The 20,518-nt window shown below is 39.9% G+C and overlaps 1 protein-coding gene across 11 annotated transcripts in view; it reads left to right on the forward strand.

The window, feature by feature from the left end:
- NAV3 (neuron navigator 3) overlaps positions 1-20,518 on the forward strand; it is a 430,775-nt gene that overhangs the window by 399,117 nt on the left and 11,140 nt on the right. For 6 of the 11 annotated variants that reach the window (XM_081929091.1, XM_081929086.1, XM_081929090.1 and 3 more), the window contains 12 exons: positions 2-113; positions 2,702-2,823; positions 3,363-3,383; positions 4,535-4,707; positions 6,064-6,129; positions 7,963-8,116; positions 12,636-12,810; positions 13,580-13,677; positions 14,306-14,401; positions 16,449-16,617; positions 18,465-18,700; positions 19,707-19,861. In XM_081929091.1, the coding sequence (XP_081785217.1) occupies positions 2-113; positions 2,702-2,823; positions 3,363-3,383; positions 4,535-4,707; positions 6,064-6,129; positions 7,963-8,116; positions 12,636-12,810; positions 13,580-13,677; positions 14,306-14,401; positions 16,449-16,617; positions 18,465-18,700; positions 19,707-19,861 (1,577 nt within the window). The remainder of the gene's footprint in view (position 1; positions 114-2,701; positions 2,824-3,362; positions 3,384-4,534; positions 4,708-6,063; positions 6,130-7,962; positions 8,117-12,635; positions 12,811-13,579; positions 13,678-14,305; positions 14,402-16,448; positions 16,618-18,464; positions 18,701-19,706; positions 19,862-20,518) is intronic. The other 5 variants (XM_081929092.1, XM_081929088.1, XM_081929087.1 and 2 more) reach the window with 3 other exon arrangements.

A 20,518-nucleotide genomic window follows, 5' to 3' on the forward strand; every position in this document is an offset into this window, starting at 1 on the left:
GGAATCAGAACTTATAGAACTACGAGAAACCATTGAAATGCTGAAAGCCCAGAACTCAGCTGCGCAGGCTGCTATTCAAGGAGCTTTGAATGGCCCAGACCACACTCATAAAGGTATGGATTGCTGCTGTTTTTTTCACTGGGAACTCATTTTTGTCCCAAAGAAGTGCTAAGCTGCTGGCTTTCTGTTGTTCGGAAGAATAGCCTCTCTCTCAAGTTTTGATCTAGTTGTATTTGTGGTGTTTCCACCAGTGCTGTGTGCCAAATCCTGTTCTCCAGTTTATCGAAACATTTCTTCCTCTGCAAAGCAATATTCCATTTTTCTCCCTCTTTCCCAGAGTACTTTATAATTCATTCTTTGGTTGGTGCAGGGTTGAGCTTACTCTATTGCTGCAAGGTGGCCATGGGTGGTGTGTGGTTTTTTTCTTTCCATTCAGCTTCTATCCAGCACTCTGAAGTCTGCCTGGTTGCCTGTCCTTGCTAATCTGAAAAGACCTCAGGGGAGTCCACTAAGCTTTAATTGAAGCATGGTAGCCTGAGAGTCTGGCTACCAAGTACTTAAGATTGGTACACCTATCTCTTTAATAATAAAAAAATACTGCACTTAAAAGGAATGAACAGCTATCAGATGCAAAGTAGGCAGCCTCCCCACCTTCCCATACTTACAGGAAAGCCCAGCTGCTGAGGATGTCATGGGGTTTTCAGGAAACCTGGGCACCCAGGAAGGCTGCAGAGTGCAGATCACTGGAGAGACGATTGGTACAGTGAAATAAAGGACACTCACAGCAGCCCCCTTTGGCCACCTTGAAAGTAAGGTAAGCTCAAAAAAATAAATAAATCCCACTGTTGAAAACTGCACTGAAAATTCCCCTCCCCTTTTGACAGTATTCTTATGAAGTTTCTTTTGTTATTAATTGATGGAGAATGGCTGAAAAACATGTAGGATAAATTTTCAGCCACAATACAAACACAACACGTAGGCTAATAGTTATTAGAGAATTTTCAGGACAGAACTAGTTTCCACAGCTAGAAAACTTCCATGTGTCATTTATAAACCACAGAATTATCTGACTTCTCTTGAGGAATTAGTCACTGGCTAAGGCTTGATAGCCCCTTTAATGCTGTTCTGCATGTGCACCATTTGCATAGCAGAGGGGGAAAGTTCCAGCCAAAATAAATTAGTTTTAACTCATACAGTCATACCTTGGAAGTCTAACAGAATCCATTCTGGAAGTCCGACGTTCAAAAACCAAAGTGCGGCTTCCAATTGGCTGCAGGAGCTTCCTGTACTCAATCGGAAGCTGTGTCGGATGTTTGGCTTCCGAAAAATGTTCACAAACTGGAACACTCACTTCTGGGTTTGCAGCATTCGGGAGTCGATTTGTTTGGAAGCCAAGCTGTTTGTCAACGAAGGTACCACTGTACTGCTATGTTCTTTCCACAATTCAGAATTACAGATTGAACAATAAGTATAAGAGTGTTTTCATGGTAAAAGTTCTTCTGATTTTGGAAGAACTTCTGTGTTGCTTAGGTACTGATCCCCACTATCAGGGCTGTCTTACACAGAGATGCTAGTGGTGCGGGGTGCCAGGGCGCCAGGTTCTGGAGAGCACCAGGCGAGAGTCCAGGGAACACCGAATGAGTGTGCTGATTGAGCGAGGGTGCGTGCGCCACTCCTGCTGAGCGTTGGCTTGGGTTTTCCCCTTTAGCCTGCAGGTGCCAAATTCTGCAGGGCGCCAGAAAGCTAAAGAGGAAAAAACCGAGCCAACACTCAGCAGGAGCGGCGCACGCACCCTCGCTCGCTTGGTGTGCTCGCTTGCCCAATGGGTTGAGGCGCAGGTGCGCACAGCACCCCTCCTGCTAGCTGTCTCGTCTTCGAGCCAGGCATCAGGCACCGCGGATCTCCATGGGGGCGGCTCCCCCAGCTGGCTCACCACACTTGCCTGCCTCTGCCATGCCTCGCTCAAGCAGCGCCACAGCCAGAGCCTCCGCCTGCTGTGGCCACCATGGCACAAAGCGGCCAGCTGAGGCAGGAGGTGCCGCGGCCAGCCTCCACCTCTTCCCCACCAGAGGAGCTGCCCTCCAGCCACTGCTGCCTCCTCTAGCCCCACAAAGCTGGGCTCGTCGCTGGCAGCACCGTCCCATCCCAAGAGGCTCCCTCCGCCGCTGCTGGCGTTCCCTCCCTACAACTCTGGGGAAAGGGGGGGAGGGGACGCCAGAGGGATCTTTGCACCATGGCGCCGGATATGTTTAAGACGGCCCTGCCTGCTATCTACCGTAGTTGTCATGGGTACTTGCTTCTTCCCATGCTGGTTGTTTCCACTCCACATGAAAGACACTGGCTAGGGAGATGGTGGAGACCAAATAGGTGGCTTCTACACTGAGAATGAGTGCCCCACCAGAAAAAAAGATTTTCCATAGTCACTTCTACAAGTAACAGTTTATTTGCGTTTCCCTTTGGAATCCTATTCAGCTTTCACCAGAGCACTTGGTTTTAGTGGGATTTGGCATTCCATTACATTTTTAAACTCTAGAAAAGGGGGGTCCCTTGGGAATTAAGGCACTTCCATATTATTATTATTATTATTATTATTATTATTATTATTATTATTATTACTATTATTACTATTATTACTATTATTACTATTATTACTATTATTACTATTATTACTATTATTATTATTATTATTATTATATTATAGATCTACGAATAAGGCGGCAACATTCCTCCGAAAGTGTTTCCAGCATCAACAGTGGCACCAGCCATTCAAGTATGGGCAGTGGTAATGATGCTGATTCAAAGAAAAAGAAAAAGAAAAACTGGGTAAGTGCTCTAGAGATTTAAATGCATCGAACAGACTTTTATATGGCTTCCTTCTTCATAGATAACACAACGGCGCATACAAATAACCCTTATAGTGGTGCCCTTCTGTATAATTAGCTGTTGATAATACTGTGGCTAGATAAATATGGATTTGTTTGCACCTAGCGAGGTATGAGCATTGGCAAAAAAAATCTATTCAGATCGATGTGTAAGCATGTGAAAGCTTAGATAGATAGATAGATAGATAGATAGATAGATAGATACAGTTTTCTCACTCATTCTATAAAATACTGTAGGTCAACTGTCTGGAATGCTTTAGAAAGAAAGCCAATGGAAATGTTTTAAAGATGGATAAATATAAAGTCTTTGATTTGAGAAGAACATACACCTATCACAAGGGCTTCAGATTTTAGTGAAAGAATGGAAAATTTACTTTTGTTGTTTAAAATATGTTTATTACGCAGGTAATATTTTAAAAATACTGATTCCAACTTCATTCCCTTGATTTGTAATTGCACACTCTTTCATGTTTCTGCAAGGTGAACTCTAGAGGAAGTGAGGTGAATATAAATCCCTGGAAAATTTGGCATGCATCTCAAAGAACTCTATCTTGGCATGATTGCTATTCATTTTGGCAGTAGGCTTTTGTACCCTTCTAAAACAAATTATTCTTTATGTCTCCTTAGTTTTTTCTCTATTCATTTTACCTCCAACTTTGAAATCTAGAAAGGGGGAGTGTCGCCAAAATCCATTTCTTTCTTATTAGAACTCATAAAGTAGAATGAATATAAATTGTGGTAAATCAATCAGTACTTACACTCCCTGCTCTTGAAGTAATATTCATAGAACAAAGTGATTATGTGCTCCAATGTTTAGTAGAAGAAACATTTGGGTAATCAAAGCAACTATTTGGGGGAGGGGGGAACACACTTCCCCCCTCTGTATTAATAACTTGTGTGTTCGTAAGACGCTTTTGACAACTCGAAAATAACTGCATAGTGCTCATTGCATCCATAACGTTTGCCATCTCTACTCCTGAAATAAATGGCTCTTTGGCTATTCTGTCCCTTTCAATAATGGATAAAAAAACTTCTAGAGCAAAAAAAAAGCAGTGCTTATGCATATGAACTTGCTTCTTTAAAACAGAACTGCAGCAAATACCTCTTCTTTCCCCAACCCTTTCAGCTTCTTGTCAGCAAAAAGGCAAGCATCATATATCAGCTTAAAATATGCTTATTTCTGATCCATGCTACTGTAGAAATAATAGAGTCAAACTTCTAAAGGGAAAAAAAACAATTTTGTATAAATGATGCACAAAATCACATTGATTGGAATGTCTTCTGAAAGTCAATAATTTTTAAACAATGTGGCTATTTAAGACCAGTCACCTTAATGGGAATGTCAGAGGAATGGGATTTCCACAGGAGGTGTAGGGTTTTAAATGAGCATCTGTTTAGCTGTACCCCTTGATCCTGTACCTTTTCCATAGCGTTCAATGTTTGCGCTGTGCTCACTTGATTTTTAAAAAAGCACTCTATTGTGTTCTTAAAGATACTGTGTTGCACATGTTAATACCCTGCTTAATCTATACACTTAACCACAGGCAGTGGCTAGATTAGCATCTGCAAACTAACTTTTCAACAAAACGTAAAGTGAACCAAATGATCAGAGATAATCCAAATAAATCTTAATTTTCTTTCTTCTTTCCTAGCTAAGAAGTTCATTCAAACAGGCCTTTGGGAAGAAGAAGTCCACAAAGCCTCCTTCCTCACATTCTGATATAGAAGAAGTCACAGATTCATCTCTTCCATCCTCACCCAAGTTACCCCACAGTTCCGGAGATTGTGGGTCTACATCAATAAAGCCATCCCAATCGGCATCCGCGTATGTTTTCCCTCTTTCTTAGAGAACAGCCATTTGTTAAAGAAGCAATCTTCAAAATAGTGATTGGTATTTCAGAAATACTGCCTCTCAACTTTCAATTCTATACTTCCATTAATTGCTGCCTCTCAACCACTCTCTCGGTTAAGACCTTAATTTGCTGTTTAGAAAATTATCCCTTGCAAAATGTTACTTATCATCCTGTGTGTAGCTGTATTCAAACTGCACAGAGAGGAACTCTTGCTTCCATTGCTTTTCCACTTCATGCTACCTTGAAAAAAGCATTGATCCTGCATTCTTTTCCTTTCCATGTTTTCTTGGTGAAGGGAGACATACCTGGCTCATGACTGTTCTCTGCCATTTTCCTTTCCTGCCCCCAAGGCACCTCTGCACCATATATATATATATATATATATATATATATATATATATATATATATGGTGCATTATATAATGTATAATGTCAGCTAAAAGATTATTGAATGCATCTTTGTAAGTTTTTGTGACAGAGCCCGTTTCATCCAATGCATAAAGTGTCCTTGGATGTTATTCATACATACAAGCAAATAAATAGTATATATGAAAACACACACAAACATAAAAAGAGGAGAGGTCAAGGGCACAACAATTCAAGAGCAGATGTGTCACATTACTGTACAAAATACACGAGGAAACAAGCTCAAGGCAACAGGGTAAAAGATGAAATCAGAGAGCATGTCTTCCAGTCCAAACAATTAATGAACTAGCAAAACAAGAAGACCCGCGTCAAAAAATACTTAAGCACTTCCTGTAGTGAGCCAGCTAATTCTTTATCAAGTTTCATTGTTACCACCACAGAATGCACATGCCTATTCTTGTTAGATGCTTGCAATTCCAATTAGCTAAGGTTTTGATAATCAAGTTACATCCTAAAGGCACAGCCAATAGTGCTTGGTGCTTGCAGGGTGTTCTGTGGCTTGGCCAGTCAAAATATTATATATTCTCAAAAATATTACTCCATCTAAACATCTGCTTTCCTAAATGATGTGTCTGGTTTTGCCTCCTAGTCCTCAAGTGAAGCATTTTTAAATGAGACTGGAGCAGACTGGAGTGCATTGTCAGTCTTTTTATTTGCAGTCTGCCTATAGTACTTGGGATAAATGAAATCTATGTAAGCTTTGGCATATTTTGCTTCTTTGATTTATCATTCCATTCACACCTTCCACAAAAAAATCATTGTATTTTCATTCTGCTGTGTAGTGTGCTCCTTTTGTTTTGTTTTTTTTAGTTTGTTTCTTCCTTGGACCTGATCTCATTTTCTAAACCATTTCCTTTACTTTCTGTCACTTGCATCTGTCTGTCTATTGCGTGTATATGCAGGTCATCCCAAATCTGGGCTCCAAAGAAAAGGCAAAACGGCCACGTGATCTACAAACATAGATCCCGGTAAACTGGCATGTGGGGCTTGGAATTACATGTCTAAGAACTAGACTGAAGTAGCCCGTTTGCCCTATCAATAGGCATTTGTAGTCATTCCATGAAAAATATAAAACATTATAGCACTATCATACTGGATGTACACTAACATGTAATAATGTATGAGTGGGTGGGGGGCCTGTAGCCCGCATCAGTTCCAGCATGGCTAGAGGTCACGAATGATTGTCTGGTGGAGGGCCATAAGATGCACATCCTTGATATCTAATATGTGGTACTGAAAAATTTGAGCAGTGTAGATAGATATTGTTCTAGCTTAGCACAGCTGTCACCCAAAGGACATGTTTCTATACGTTCATCTAGGAAAAAATGGCATATTTAAAAACTGAATTATCTTAATATGTCTCTCACATGGTTTCAGAAAAGGGGGGATGATCAAGATTCACTTGCAAGGGCTTCTCATAATATTTTGCAACATGCATTTTTTTTTTCATTTGGTTGTGGAAAACTGCAATGTATGGAAGAAAATAGGGAGCCTCTTTGCCACTGAGCTATTGGATTGTGATTATATCCTCTTTCATAGCAAAAGAAAATAGCATCAAGGCAGAGTAGATTAGAGAACGCCACTTTTAAAAAATGTATCACTCTGTCTGTACAAATAAGTTGTTTTGCCTTTGCAGTTAGTCAGGAAAAATATTTATATTGATAATATCATCTGTTCTGCACCTTAGTACATATTTCTCTCAAATGTGGAAATTGTAAGGAAATGTGACACTTCAGTTGACTATACAGCCACGTGGAAACCATTGCTCCTGCAATGGTCTGGGACAAGCAACGAGCATCCCTGGTTTCTCTCTTTGCTGATAGAGAGCCCACATGATGGGACTGTTCCATATGATGAGTTCCCTCTTTGTGGCTTTCACATTGTGGTATCACTGCCAAAGGGAAGCATTTCTCAGTAGTCTTCACAAAACTGTTTCCTGTGTTCCAGCAGCTGCGTGAAGACTGCTGAGAAACTCTTCCCTTAGGGGAAGTGATTACTTGCATTTTTGAAATACTGATCATAGATCAAATTCCATAGCATTTGTTACACCATATTTGTTAAATATAATATAGGGCTAGCCAATATGGTGCTGTCCAAATGTTGTTACTATAATAACTCCCATCATTCCTTACCTTTAGCCCGGTTGTCTGGGGCTAATATGGAAGCACAGCAGCATCTGGAGGGTGCCATGTTTGCGAACCTTGCCATAATATATCAGTGGAAATGGTTCCTATATTCAGCTAGAAGTCAGGGGTTGAGTAGTCAAGTAACAGCTACCAGATGTGGAGTAATCAAGAGATAACAATGTGTGGGTAAAGCAGCCCTATCCTTTGCATTCTACTTTACAGAGAACATTGCAAAGCTAAACTAACTTCATTTCAGCTCCAATACTTTAATTTTAATCGCTGCTATTTTGGAAGATAGTTAACAATTGCATTGTTTTCATGAAACGTTAAATAAAGCTGCTACTGTTTTGGCAAATAAAAAACAGCCCTTCTCTACTTTGGGAGGAGTGAAATAACCATGCATAATAATTACACTTTGTACAAAAAGAAAATGTTAGAACTACTTAGGAAAGCTATAAAGGCAAGCTTATAATTTTATCTGGACATTTTTTCCCCTTTTCATGTTTTTAAATTGAACCCATTCATGTAGTTTTGATGAAATTCTCTGTCCTGCTCCTAGAGAGCTACCAGCAGCAACCCTTTTTCTGTTCTTTGATACAGAATAATAGCACATTGCCTTCAGAAGCGAGCGTTCCTTTAATCTTCTGCCTCTCTACCTTTTCCAATTCTTTTTAGGATCTGCGAATGCACAGAGGCAGAGGCTGAAATAATTCTGCAGCTGAAAAATGAGCTCAGGGAAAAAGAGCTCAAGTTAACAGACATCCGTCTTGAGGCCCTCAGCTCAGCACACCATCTTGACCAGATTCGGGAAGCCATGAACCGCATGCAGGTCGGCATTACTCACAAAAGCCATTTCCTCAAATCCCTGCTGCAGTCATCATGGGCTGAACATAGGCATGGAATGGGATCAATAGAAATAATGTAGCTGAGATTTTAGTGGGATTGAAAAATAATGTAATAAGTAACCGAATTAGACCGTTAGATTTATGCCTCTCTCTAAAAGGTACTATTTAGCTTAGTGTCCCTGTCTCAGTTATTGGCAGTGATCCCCTATAATTGTCTTTTCCACTGCAAAATGCTAGTAAGAGATAACCTACTCAGAAAAGAATCTGAGAGGCTTCTGTAGCTTTAGAAGAGTGTTTGCTGCTTCAGTAAGAATTACATCAAATTTTCAGGGCAGCCGAAGGTCTTCATTTGCCCCTTAATTCCTTGGTCCTACCGTTTCCCGTTTTGCTATTTTATTCTGTAACATTTTTTTTCTAATGGTCAAGCTTCCAAGCTCGTAGAGTCACAAAGTCTAGGACATGGGTAGGCAAACTAAGGCCTGGGGACGGTCCAGGAATCAGCGTGTTTTTACATGAGTAGAATGTGTCCTTTTATTTAAAATGCATCTCTGGGTTATTCGTTGGGCATAGGAATTCGTTCATTTCCCCCCCCCCCCCAAAAAAAATATAATCCGCTCCTCCGTAAGATCTGAGGGACAGTGGGCCGGCCCCCTGCTGAAAAAGTTTGCTGACCCCTGGTCTAGGAGATGCAAATGGTCATCCTCTACAGGGGTTGATAAAATGAACTAGCTGCTACACTGTTTTCCCAACATTTTCCCCTGTGGAGTCATGCAAGGAAATTAAGACCCAATTCCTGACACTAGAAATATATTTCTTTGAACTCAGCAGAGCTTCTAAGTAATTATATGTATGTACCCAGTCCCTGAGTATTAAAATCAAATAGGCAGCTTTGTTTTACTTGAAGATGTTGTTTCCTGTTAATGTTATGCTTCTGAAAAAGAAACTTCAATCTTCTCTTTATTGTTTCACCTATCATGCAATTTAGAGTGTTTGCTGTGATTGCAGCAATATGGTTGAAGTGTCAAATTAAAGCACCCTGTACAAAGTTTTGCTGAAAAATTAGTGTAACTCAGGAGTGGATAATTGGTTGCCTTCAAGACTACAGTTCCCATCAACCCAAACAGCTTGGCCAGGAATGATAGGAGTTGTAGTTTAGCAACATGTGGAAGGTTATAGATTGGTGACTGCTGATTTATCCCAATGAAAGGACAAAAAACAAACCAGTTGATTGGTGAGCTAAGCTGTTGTGATGCTGCAGAACTGTAGGTTTCTGGCTGTTGTGTTTTTAAATGAGTACGTGCAAGTTGTAAAAATGGTCACGTGAAACACATTAGGAGCTTCAACAGGAGGAAAGGACACATTGCTGATTAGAATGCCAACGCCTAAGAGGAGGGTCAGACTGATCCATTTGTAACTTTCAGCACAGGTGATAGGAAGGGCTTGATAGTAGTAAAACAAGCAAGAGACTAATATGGCTGGTAAAAAGAAACCGGAAGCAGCGACTATGTGGCTTGAAGACAGAGGTCCATTATATTTTTCACATACCAAGTTTATATTTGTTAATAATATTATTTGGTGCGGTTGGCATGCTGCATCTTCTGATTTCCACATCGTGAAACTGCCTCCTGAGTACTTAGATTATTTTGGGGTAGTAGATTTTCCCCATAATATTTGGAACAGTTGCATTGTGTTTGTAAAGGACACGCTGTTTCAAGGTGTCGTTTGTCCAGCCAAGCAGACAAGGGGTGCCAAAATGTCTGAGTGAATTGGAGGCAATCTAGATATGACTTTAAAAGTGCCTTTGCATTTAATGTGCAGGTTTTAAAAATGCAAATAACATCAATTTGGTGTGGGTGGGTGTTTTAATACTGGACTAGAGTAGGCAGGAATGGGGAATTTAACTCTTTCCTCCTCTGTTGCTGCTGTCTTCTCTTTTACATTAAGAAGACATACCCCATGGTCACCAGTAGTTTTCTTTATTGTGTTGCATATTTAATTGTGTTTTGTTTTGCTTCGTTTTATTCTGTGAGCCACTTTGAGAGGGCTGTGGCTTGAAAGGTGGATTAAAAATCCACATATAATAAAACTGGGACATTTTAACTGTTCACCATGGCCTGATTCTTTATCTTAAACATTTTTCCAACCTACCACTATACTGTAAGGACACATTTAGTGTTAGGCTTGCAAACACAACAGAACTGAGCAGTTCTGTTCAAACCAAAAAGACAGCAAGCTGTGGGTCATATAATAAGCAATGGCATATAAACCAGGAAGGCGAAGCAGAAGTGTTCTGGGCCTTCACAAATAGCAGCAAAGATTCTAATACTAGGCGAAGCAAAACCATCAGAAACAGTTTCAGCAACTTCCTTTGAAATGCTGTCAAGGGACACATGGTATGTTTTTCAAAGCTACATCAACAATAAGATAATGCAGTGTTGCTATAGAACAGGGTTGAGTTTTAATAACTTTGGAGGGGAGTGATCACTTAGGAATCTAGGAAGTTGCCTAGCACACAGGATATGTTTATTTGTGTATGTGTGTGTGTATAATCTCAAACACACAGGCACACAGCACCCTTCCTAAACTGATCAATATACATTAGCTGGGGGTGGGGTTATCATCTAGTGCCGTGTGCACCTTCTTCTCTGCTGCTGCCATCAAAATTGAGAGAGTCTTGGAGGACCACTAAACTGGACCTTACTTTATGGATTTCTTCCATTTCCCAAAAACTATTGCAAGGAGTTGTGCAATTTTGTAGCAAATTTAACAGTCACCATAGCAATCTGGTGCTTGGCAGTGCTGCAATTTTCCAACTGCTTAATTAGCTCCTTGCTTAATTGACCCTTTAATTTTGCTTAGCTGTCATTTTTAGCCCTCCACATCCTATTTTTACTTCCTCTTAACTTTGAAAATGTTAATGCAGGATTTCTGTAAAAGGCTAGAGCATCAGCATACAGCTTAATCAGAAATTTGCACTTGTTTTTAGTTTGGTCTGAGGAATTTACAACTACCTCTGTTTCTGAAATATACTCGGAGTCGAGAATGGATTTCATGCTCTTTATTCAGCTCATAGTGGTGAGGAGGAATGAAAGTTTCCCCAAAACATCTGCTTTATATTCTTTATTTACACAATGGGCTGCACATGATTGGCTAATTCCGGGATTCTCCTGTAGGCCAATTAGGTTGTGGATTCACTTCCACCTGGAGCTGGATTGGGTGGCTCCTGCGGACCAATCATACTGCTGTATTGTTCTAGGACCAATCCGATTGCTGCATTTTGAATCCTATTGTTCTAGGACGAATCAGACTGCTGCATTTTGGATCCTATTCAACTTAGTACATAACAGTTTCCATGCTATTGTTGTACATTTGGTAATCACTCAACACTGCATAAGATTTAACTAGGAATGTGACATTCCTTTGGCATCTTGGCTCTTTTATTACTGACTGTGAAACATCCCCAATCACAAGAACAGCCAAATGTATACAGCAATTCTCCTCTTTAAAGATGTTTTCCATGCCCGGACAATGGATCTGGCCCTCCTGTTCCCTGCCATGTGATTAACGGCATGAGTGAATGCCTGAAAAAGGCTTATTTGTGTTTTGATCCAGAGATACTTGTCCATTACTGTACAGTGGTACCTTGGGTTAAGAATTTAATTCATTACGGAGGTCCATTCTTAACCTGAAACTGTTCTTAACCTGAGGTACCACTTTAGCTAATGGGGCCTCCCACTGCCACTGCGCGATTTCTGTTCTCATCCTGAGGTAAAGTTCTTAACGTGAGGTACTATTTATGGGTTAGCAGAGTCTGTAACCTGTAGTGTCTGTAACCCAAGGTACCATTGTATTGTGAAACTACCCATGTAGTAGTAGGAATAGAATTCTAAAACATACATCATAGAGATCTAGAAATCGTTGATTTCAATGTTCCAGTGTGTGTATGGTGGCAAAATATGATATGTCATGATTTTAAATGAGCGTGTATGAATCAACACTTATCTCCCGGCGTGCAGAAAGCTGACGAAGCATTTCTCTGCAATATGTTGAACTTGATTTTGTGCCATTGTAGCACTATTCTGGCCAGCCATGCTACACTGCTGATGCTGGTCTAGCATTTACTGCAGTATTAATAGACTCTGACAGCCAGGAGACCTTTGGAATATGGGTACAGTGCAAATGTGAAGTACATGTGCATATGTGTTCATTTAAACTGCCACCTAGATGCAGCCTAACTTGAGTTTTCAGGATCTGATTTTATGTTGTCTATTTGCCATGGAATTAGAGAGGTAAAATTGTATAGTGCACGCAACAGTTTTGTGGCATGTTCCAAAGATGACAACAACTTAAAGTTCCAGTGGATGTACCATACCATAGAAAATGCTGCATTTCCGATAAGTAGTTTTCTAGCTAACAAATTATGCATATCCATAATGCACCCAGCGGTATTAAATGCCCCGTTCCTCACCTTAAAATGTTGATTTCTTGTGTTTTAAATGCTAGAATGAGATTGAGATATTGAAAGCAGAAAATGATCGCTTGAAGGCAGAGACTGGAAACACTGCAAAGCCAGGCCGCCCATGCTCAGAGTCCTCAAGCAGCACATCGTCCTCCTCTTCGCGACAATCTTTAGGTCTCTCTCTGAATAACTTGAACATCACTGATTCAGTGACATCAGGTAAATACATGTTGTTATTGTTTTAATTTGCCCTACCAGATCAGTTCAACTTCCCTACCAGATCATTTTGTTTGCATGTGCACATGCAGTTCTTGTCAAACTGTAGAGAAATCTAGTTAATCCTAAATTTTGAAAGTTGTTCACTATTTATTTGTTTGTTTTATTAAATTTGTACACCACTCTTCATCTGAAGATCTCAGGGGGGTTGACAACATAAAAATACAAAATAAAAACACAAAATGCATGATAAGAACAAGAACAAAACACAAACCCATAAACCCCCTCTCCCACACTACCAGTGTGCTGGGGTAATATGGTAATGCCCAGGTGGGAGATAATGAGTTCTGGGAGACAGTGTCATCTGCTCCTGGAGACAGCTTGAGAATATTCTCTACCACTTGTTTGTAAAACCACCTTGGTTGCCTTGGCAGAAAGGTGGTATTTAAATGCAGAAAAAATGATGCCTAGGAAAAGGATGTGCGGTGCACTTAGTATACATATTTACATTTACCAATATTTCTAATTGTGTTTTGGTGTTTTATTGTTCAGTTCTGCAAATGTTAAAATAAAGGCTTGTCACTAGCCTGTAGGTTCTTCTACCACTAGTTGTTTTGCCAAAAGATTAAAGGAGAAGTGGCAGTTGGAATATATATTGGGCTTATATTTTTTTTAAAGTACACTTTAGAATTACAAATAAAATCAAATGGGTCTCTTTTGCCAAGCTAAGTAAATTTTAAAAGGGCGTTTTTATTTGTTTCTTGCTTGTTAGATATTTTACTTGAAGATGTTACAGATGGAACTCTCCATAAAGAAGGCCAGAATGTTAAAATTATAGTCACAATAAACAAGGGCTATGGTCGATCCAAGGTACTTTGACTTCCAGGTTTTATTGCTGTGTTCATCATCATAATTGTCCTTATGTTTCTGCTGTTACAAAGGCTGTACTACCCAGTAGTATATTCAATTAAGAGTTCAACAGGGAACATTGACCACAGCCTTTTTAATTTATCGCACCTTGTACCTATATTTGTGTCACCCTGGCAGTGCCTCTAATTGATGATAAACAGCAAATTGCTCTGCTCTTTCATAGAAGTTCGGGTCTATATATGTCACAGCATGCTTTTGTTAGATAGGAAACGTAGTTACCTACTTATCCATAAAGCTACTTCTGAATGAAGAGGCCTATTGTGGGTTATATGTTAGTAGTCTCCACAAATTTGCCATTTCAACCTTACATCTTGCATTAGATGAAATAAAAGGTTGGCACATCACTGAACTAATTTCCAGAAATATCTGCATGCACAACTGTATATCTTAATTAATATCTTAATTAGTATTAGGTTTGCATCAGTTTTTGTTGTGATAACTGTGGCATATCTCAAAGGAGGATAATGTCTACTTCTGTGGGAAAAATATTCAGTAAGTCTTACAAAATAATACTTTAATTGTGTAAGTTCTTCCACATCTCTCCCCTGAATGCCTCTTCTCTTTACAGGAGCAAAAACTGCAGGCATATTTGATAGGATCCATTGGAGTCAGTGGTAAAACAAAATGGGATGTATTAGATGGTGTAATCAGACGGCTCTTTAAGGTAGGACTTTTTTGGGTCAGTTCAGAAGGATGAATAGGCTAGGTTTTGTAATGTTTGCCTGGTGTTTAATTTTCTTATTACTCGCAGTTTTGCCAAAACAAATAGATCAGGGCAGGTAAAGGAGGGCTTTTGTATGCAGTGAATCAGTTCTTTTAGGAAGGTAGAGGCTCCTTTTTTACTTCTCCCACCATGAAGGAAACAAAATGCCATAGTGGGGTAGGAGAGCTGAAAATAATGCTAATATGATTCACATCTGGCAACCAATGTGCCCCTTTGGTTTCAGATAGTACATGGTTGGACGAGTCTAAAATGCCTGGGACACAAATTTTCATGGCCTTCTAGCGGCTATAGTGGTTCATTTACCAAGTAAATTACTGGAATTGTATACTTGATTCTGAACAAACGAAGCCTACTCATGTTTGCTCTACAACCCCACACCAACTCATTCAATACAGGTCACCTTGGGGCCTCACATTTTGCAGTGTTTATGGTCAGCCAGCTGACTGAAGTAGCACCTTTAGTCTAACTCCACAGCAGGGCTGTAGCTAAGGAGTGGTGAGGTGGGCCCCCACCAGGGGGGCAGGCGATGGGGGGAAAGTGCAAAATATGTCCATAAATATTATTGCCTCATAAGAAATGGTTTTTAATAGAGGATGAATTGAATGGGTGGAAGGGGGAGATTTAGAGGAGAGGCGGAAAGAAGAGCTAATTTATCCATGGCTAGGGGGTGCAATCTGGATGGTTCTGCCAGGGCACAAGATCACCTAGCTATGGCTCTGCCCCCCCCCCCAGTTCCCCAAGCCAGGTAGGCTGGAGCTTGGGTAGAAGCAGATGCTTCAGCAATGGAGCAACTCAGATTGGGAGCTTATATAGGAGCTGGCTGTGTCACATCCATTCCTGGCTCTCATGTCAAGCTTGGTCTGAGCAGCTGTTTCCATGCACTTACCCTTTTCGCACAGCCTCATTCGCAGCTAGCCAGCCACTCTATTGGTGGCTCTAAACTTCCTGCCTGGATCTCCATCTTCTCTGTTTGTGTTGCCCTGGGGAAGATGGAGAGGATTGTCTGGAGCCAACCAGAAACAAATGCAGCTGCTGTGAAGACCCCATTTCTGGGCCAGGGATATCCTTATCTGATGACTCTTCAGAGTCATTGGCAGTCTGAAGATCTGCTGCCAAATTAATTGTTCTGCTATACAGCCAGTGTAAAATTTGAATTTGTCACTCCTTAGGACCAGAAATATTGATTAGTTTTACAACATCCAAGTTTGTAAGAACCATTTTACAGATAGGGTGTATTCTGCTTATGATGGGCTATTCCCTCTGTGCCTTGATGCTATCACAATTGTGATATACATATATATTGAGGTCAATGTACACAGAAACAAAATGTTTGCCTTTAAATGGAATGTGAGTATCTACACATCAATATGGGAGAAACTATAGTGTAGAAATTGAACCTGTGTTCTTTAAGATGTCATAGAAATTTTTCTCGGGGTATGTCTGCACTACATACATATTCAAAATTTCCTTCATCCATTGAAGCTTATTGTTCATAAAATGGCTAGCACCATTTTATCTTAAATTTTGATGATCTCAGTTCAGTTTGATGACCAGTTGCTAAGCTGGAATGTATGTTTGGATGAGCATCAGCATGCAAACCACACATTCTCTTGGAAGCGAGATAGGCAATGTGCCAACTTGTATACTTAATGTGCAGCCAAATGCCCAGTTCAGTTCAGCTCTTCTCTTGTTTAAAGTATTGTTAAGCCCCTTCTTTAATCTGATTCCCTTTTATTCATTGCTTCATGAGTATTTCATATATTTTATGTTATGGTAAATGTCAAAATGTCTGAAGATTGTATGAGCCCCAGTGGGAAATATAAAAAAAATGCTTTCTGACATTTACACCTAAAGCATAGTGAGTGTTCTTTATCTGTAAATGATGGAAATGAGTGTGACATTTAAACAAGTGGGTGCATTTAATTCTTCGATCCTTGTGTCACATATAATGGCCGCTGCATATGTATTTTGTCTTTTCTCATTTCAGGAATATGTTTTCCGAGTGGATCCAGCTACTAGCCTTGGTTTAGGTTCAGACTGTATTGCTAGTTATTGTATAGGTGATGTCATTCGATCCCAAAGCCAAGAAGTGCCTGAATTGCTACCTTGTGGGTATCTGGTTGGAGATAATAATATAATCACTGTGAACCTTAAAGGTAAAATTATGCTATATTTTATTCCCTTCCTCTGCATGTATTATTCTCCTTGAAGCTTCTTTTTAGCACAGTATAATTCCTTTATCTTACAAACAAATACATGCTCTTGGGTAGCATCCCAGTTGTGTTACTAAATTTACAGCTATAAGTAAAGTTAACTATGCAAAATGAGCTTCTGAATTTATGGGATCCCTAAAGCAAGCAGGACCTCTTTTTGGTAGCTGTCCATAAATATTGTTATGATGTTTTTTGGGGGTGGGGGTTAGGCTGAATGCCTGGGCCTCCTCCTAATTCCTGTATCCAGCACAGATTCAGTTACTGGAATAGCCAGGCCAGCCTAGGTGATGGGCCATTAACAGAACAAAAGAAAGGTGCTCTGTGCCAGATGACAAATGAGTGGGGCCCCTCCTCCAACGCTCATTTAGAAGGACAGAGCCTGAGTTTTTAGGGCAGAATTTGCTGCTTTGTGATCTGGAGACTAGAGAAAAAGCAGAAGGTCAGAGAGCAATGTTCGATTTCTGTTTGAATTGAAGGCTGAAGTTATGGGAGAAGCAGTACCCTTTTGAGGTGTTAATACAGTGGTACCTCAGGTTATGTACTTAATTTGTTCCGGAGGTCCATACTTAACCTGAAACTGTTCTTAACCCGAAGCATCACTTTAGCTAATGGGGCCTCCTGCTGCCACCGCACCACCGGAGCACAATTTCTGTACTCATCCTGAAGCAAAGTTCTTAACCTGAAGCACTATTTCTGGGTTAGCGGAGTCTGTAACCTGAAGCATATGTAACCTGAGGTACCACTGTACAGTATTGTGAACCCCTCCATCATAGGCTCGGGTTGTATAGATGTGTAAACAAACCATGCACCATAAAGACACTCACAACATTTGCTATGTCTGATTCCCAAAAGGAAACACGAATAGGGATAAGCACATGAAACTCCTGGAATTTCAGAGATTAGGGTGGCATGTAACAATATTTATCATATTCAAAATCTGCATCAAGCCATCTGGTGTTTTTATAGTTAACATGTACAGGTTAAGGTCCTTTTCCATCCAAAGGATTTATGTGGCAGCAGATATCTTTCTTTTAAATATGAATTCCCTCACCCCATATGACCCCAGTCTACCACACCATGAGTAAATATGATAACACTGGGGGCGGGGGGGGAGGGTGTATAGAGAATAATTTAGTGATGAGTGGAGAGGATGCAGTTGTGTAGTTTCAAGAATTCTTGCACCCTTAACACTTCACCACCCTAGACTGATGATGACTTGCTTTGCTTTGCATCTGAAACCAGTACAGAAGAGGACTTTAATATAACAATGAACGGTTAGAATTCCAAATCAATCACTTCAGATAGGGACTTTAAATATTTCATATAGCCACGGGGGCATTCTATTTTCAGGGTCTTCAAAAAGACTTTGTGTCATTTGGTGTGATATCTCTCTCCTGCTAACCCTTGCTGCTGTCGCTTTGACCTTTTTCTTTTAAATGCCTCAAACATTTCAGATATACATCACTGCCTCAATGAGTTTTCGGTTCACATTTGCTTTGATTGCATTGCTACCACTCATTGAGTCATGTGGCGAAGGCACTGTTTAATCTTTTTTTGGCCCCAAGGAAAGGTCTGTGCACTTCCAGTGCTTTTCAGATGCTGGAAGAAAGGTTTGTATTAAGGGCATTTACCTGCTGTCAACATTTCAAAAACTAGAAGGGGGGGGAGTAAGTATTAAAAGTTCCTTCTCTTAAATAATTCCATGTTTTGCCAAAAACAACGAGACAGAGAAAAATAGATTTCCTCTCCTCACCGCCTACCATTTCTTCTCCCCCCTATCTAATTTTCAGGAGTAGAAGAAAATAGTTTGGACAGCTTTGTGTTTGATACATTAATTCCTAAACCAATTAGCCAACGGTACTTTAACTTACTGATGGAGCATCACAGAATTATCCTGTCAGGACCTAGTGGCACTGGGAAGACCTATTTAGCCAACAGGCTTGCGGAATATGTGATAACAAAGTCTGGCAGGAAAAAAATGGAAGATGCCATTGCTACTTTTAATGTAGATCACAAATCAAGCAAGGTAAGACATAAAAAGAACCAACAGATATCAACTGTACCGTTTTTAAGAAACTGTAGATGTTTCATTACATGCCATGGACTTATGTAATTGTTGATGTTTCCTTTTGTTCTTTTTATTTTTATTTAAGATTTCCCAGCATAGTCTAAATACAGTGGCCATTTGTGATTGCAAATACTTACAAAGAAATCAAGGTGTTTTATCAGCATCAGTTAGCATATTGAAAGTTAAATCTCCAATCTCTGCTTTTTTCATTTAAAAACAACAACATTTATTCAAAACCATTCAGAATATGGAAATTTTTTCAGTATCCACAGTGGATCAAAAATGACACAGTCAGAAACTTGCAATATCAACCTTATCATCCCACCATTTTCATGCTTTCTGTCATGTTACAAAGATTGTGCCAGTGTTGGTGTACATGAAAAAAAAATCTGTCTTCAAAAATTTAACCAACACACTCATACATTGTATATTTGATGCCCCACCTAATTCACAACCTGCAGCTTTTTAGAGAAAATGAATTACTTTGATTGAAGAAATTCTTCCATCTTACCTAGAAAGTGAATGAGTAATTCCATTGCTCATTCAGATGTATTATGAGAAGGTGAAATTGGAATCTGCCAACTTGGGCCATCTCTAGCTTCCACATGTCCAGCATACAACTCTATGTGTGGGGCACTTCCACTCAGAAACTATGCATGAAGCTCTTTTCACACCTTCTTCTGAAGGTACAGAGGTCAGGGTAGGGCAAGCAAATAGAAACCAACTCTCTGAGGTGTGATACGTCTTATAAGGCTCCCCTTGTGGTTCAGATAGTTAGACTTAACTAGGATCCGGTTCCTTTTTTAAAAAGGAAAAAAGAAAAGAATGCTCAGAGCAAGTACCTCAGGCTGACATTGTAAAAAAATGGTTTAAGTAGCAATTTGTTTTAGTGGAAGCTTCGCAACTGTGAGGCTGTTAGTTAAGCATCTTCTGTTTTACTGGGTTCTTCCTTCTTTTCTTTAAGGATGTGCAACAATACCTTGCCAATTTGGCTGAACAATGCAGTGCTGATAACAGTAGTGCTGACCTTCCTGTGGTAATAATTCTTGACAACCTCCATCATGTTGGTTCTTTGAGTGACATCTTCAATGGTTTCCTCAACTGTAAATATAACAAATGGTAGGTTTGCTCTTTACCTTGTTTGGAATATGCTGAGTGGAAGTCATTGGTGTGGTACGGTTGCTGGCTGGAGCTGACGGGAGTTTTAATCCAAAAAGCTTTAAAGCATTTATTTGTGCATGTCACAACACAATTAAATAAGAACCTGTATTCTCAATAGCAGTGAAAGTTTAATATTCTACTATCATAGATATGGCTGTTATAAATTGCTGTCACTTCAAATAAGCACTTCATACGATTTCATATAAGTAACTGCACCCTATAAATTCATATGAACAAGCATAGCTTGTCTCTAAGATCTTGGCAACAGTGACAAGCTATGCTTGTTTATGAGTCCAGTTATGAGTCTTCTACATTATAGAATCCAAGCCCTGCTAGCCTAGAATGAAATGAAACTGATCAGTGTGCCCCAGGGCCATTACACACCCGTTTTAGAGAGATGACGGAAGGGAAGGTAACGCCTGATAAACAGTAGAGTGGCAGCAGTGAGAAAAAGATGACGTTGCAGTGTGTGGTAGAAATAAGCTCAGCTGAATCATTGCTCAGCTCTGACACACAGAAAATTCCTTTATGCAATGCAAATTAACACATTGAAAAATGAATAGAAGGAAGAGGACATTAAAAATAAACATTCTTGGTCATTAGATCTCCAGAGGC

This window comes from Podarcis melisellensis (assembly GCF_964234715.1).
Source record: "Podarcis melisellensis genome assembly, chromosome: 10".
Lineage (NCBI taxonomy): Eukaryota > Metazoa > Chordata > Lepidosauria > Squamata > Lacertidae > Podarcis > Podarcis melisellensis.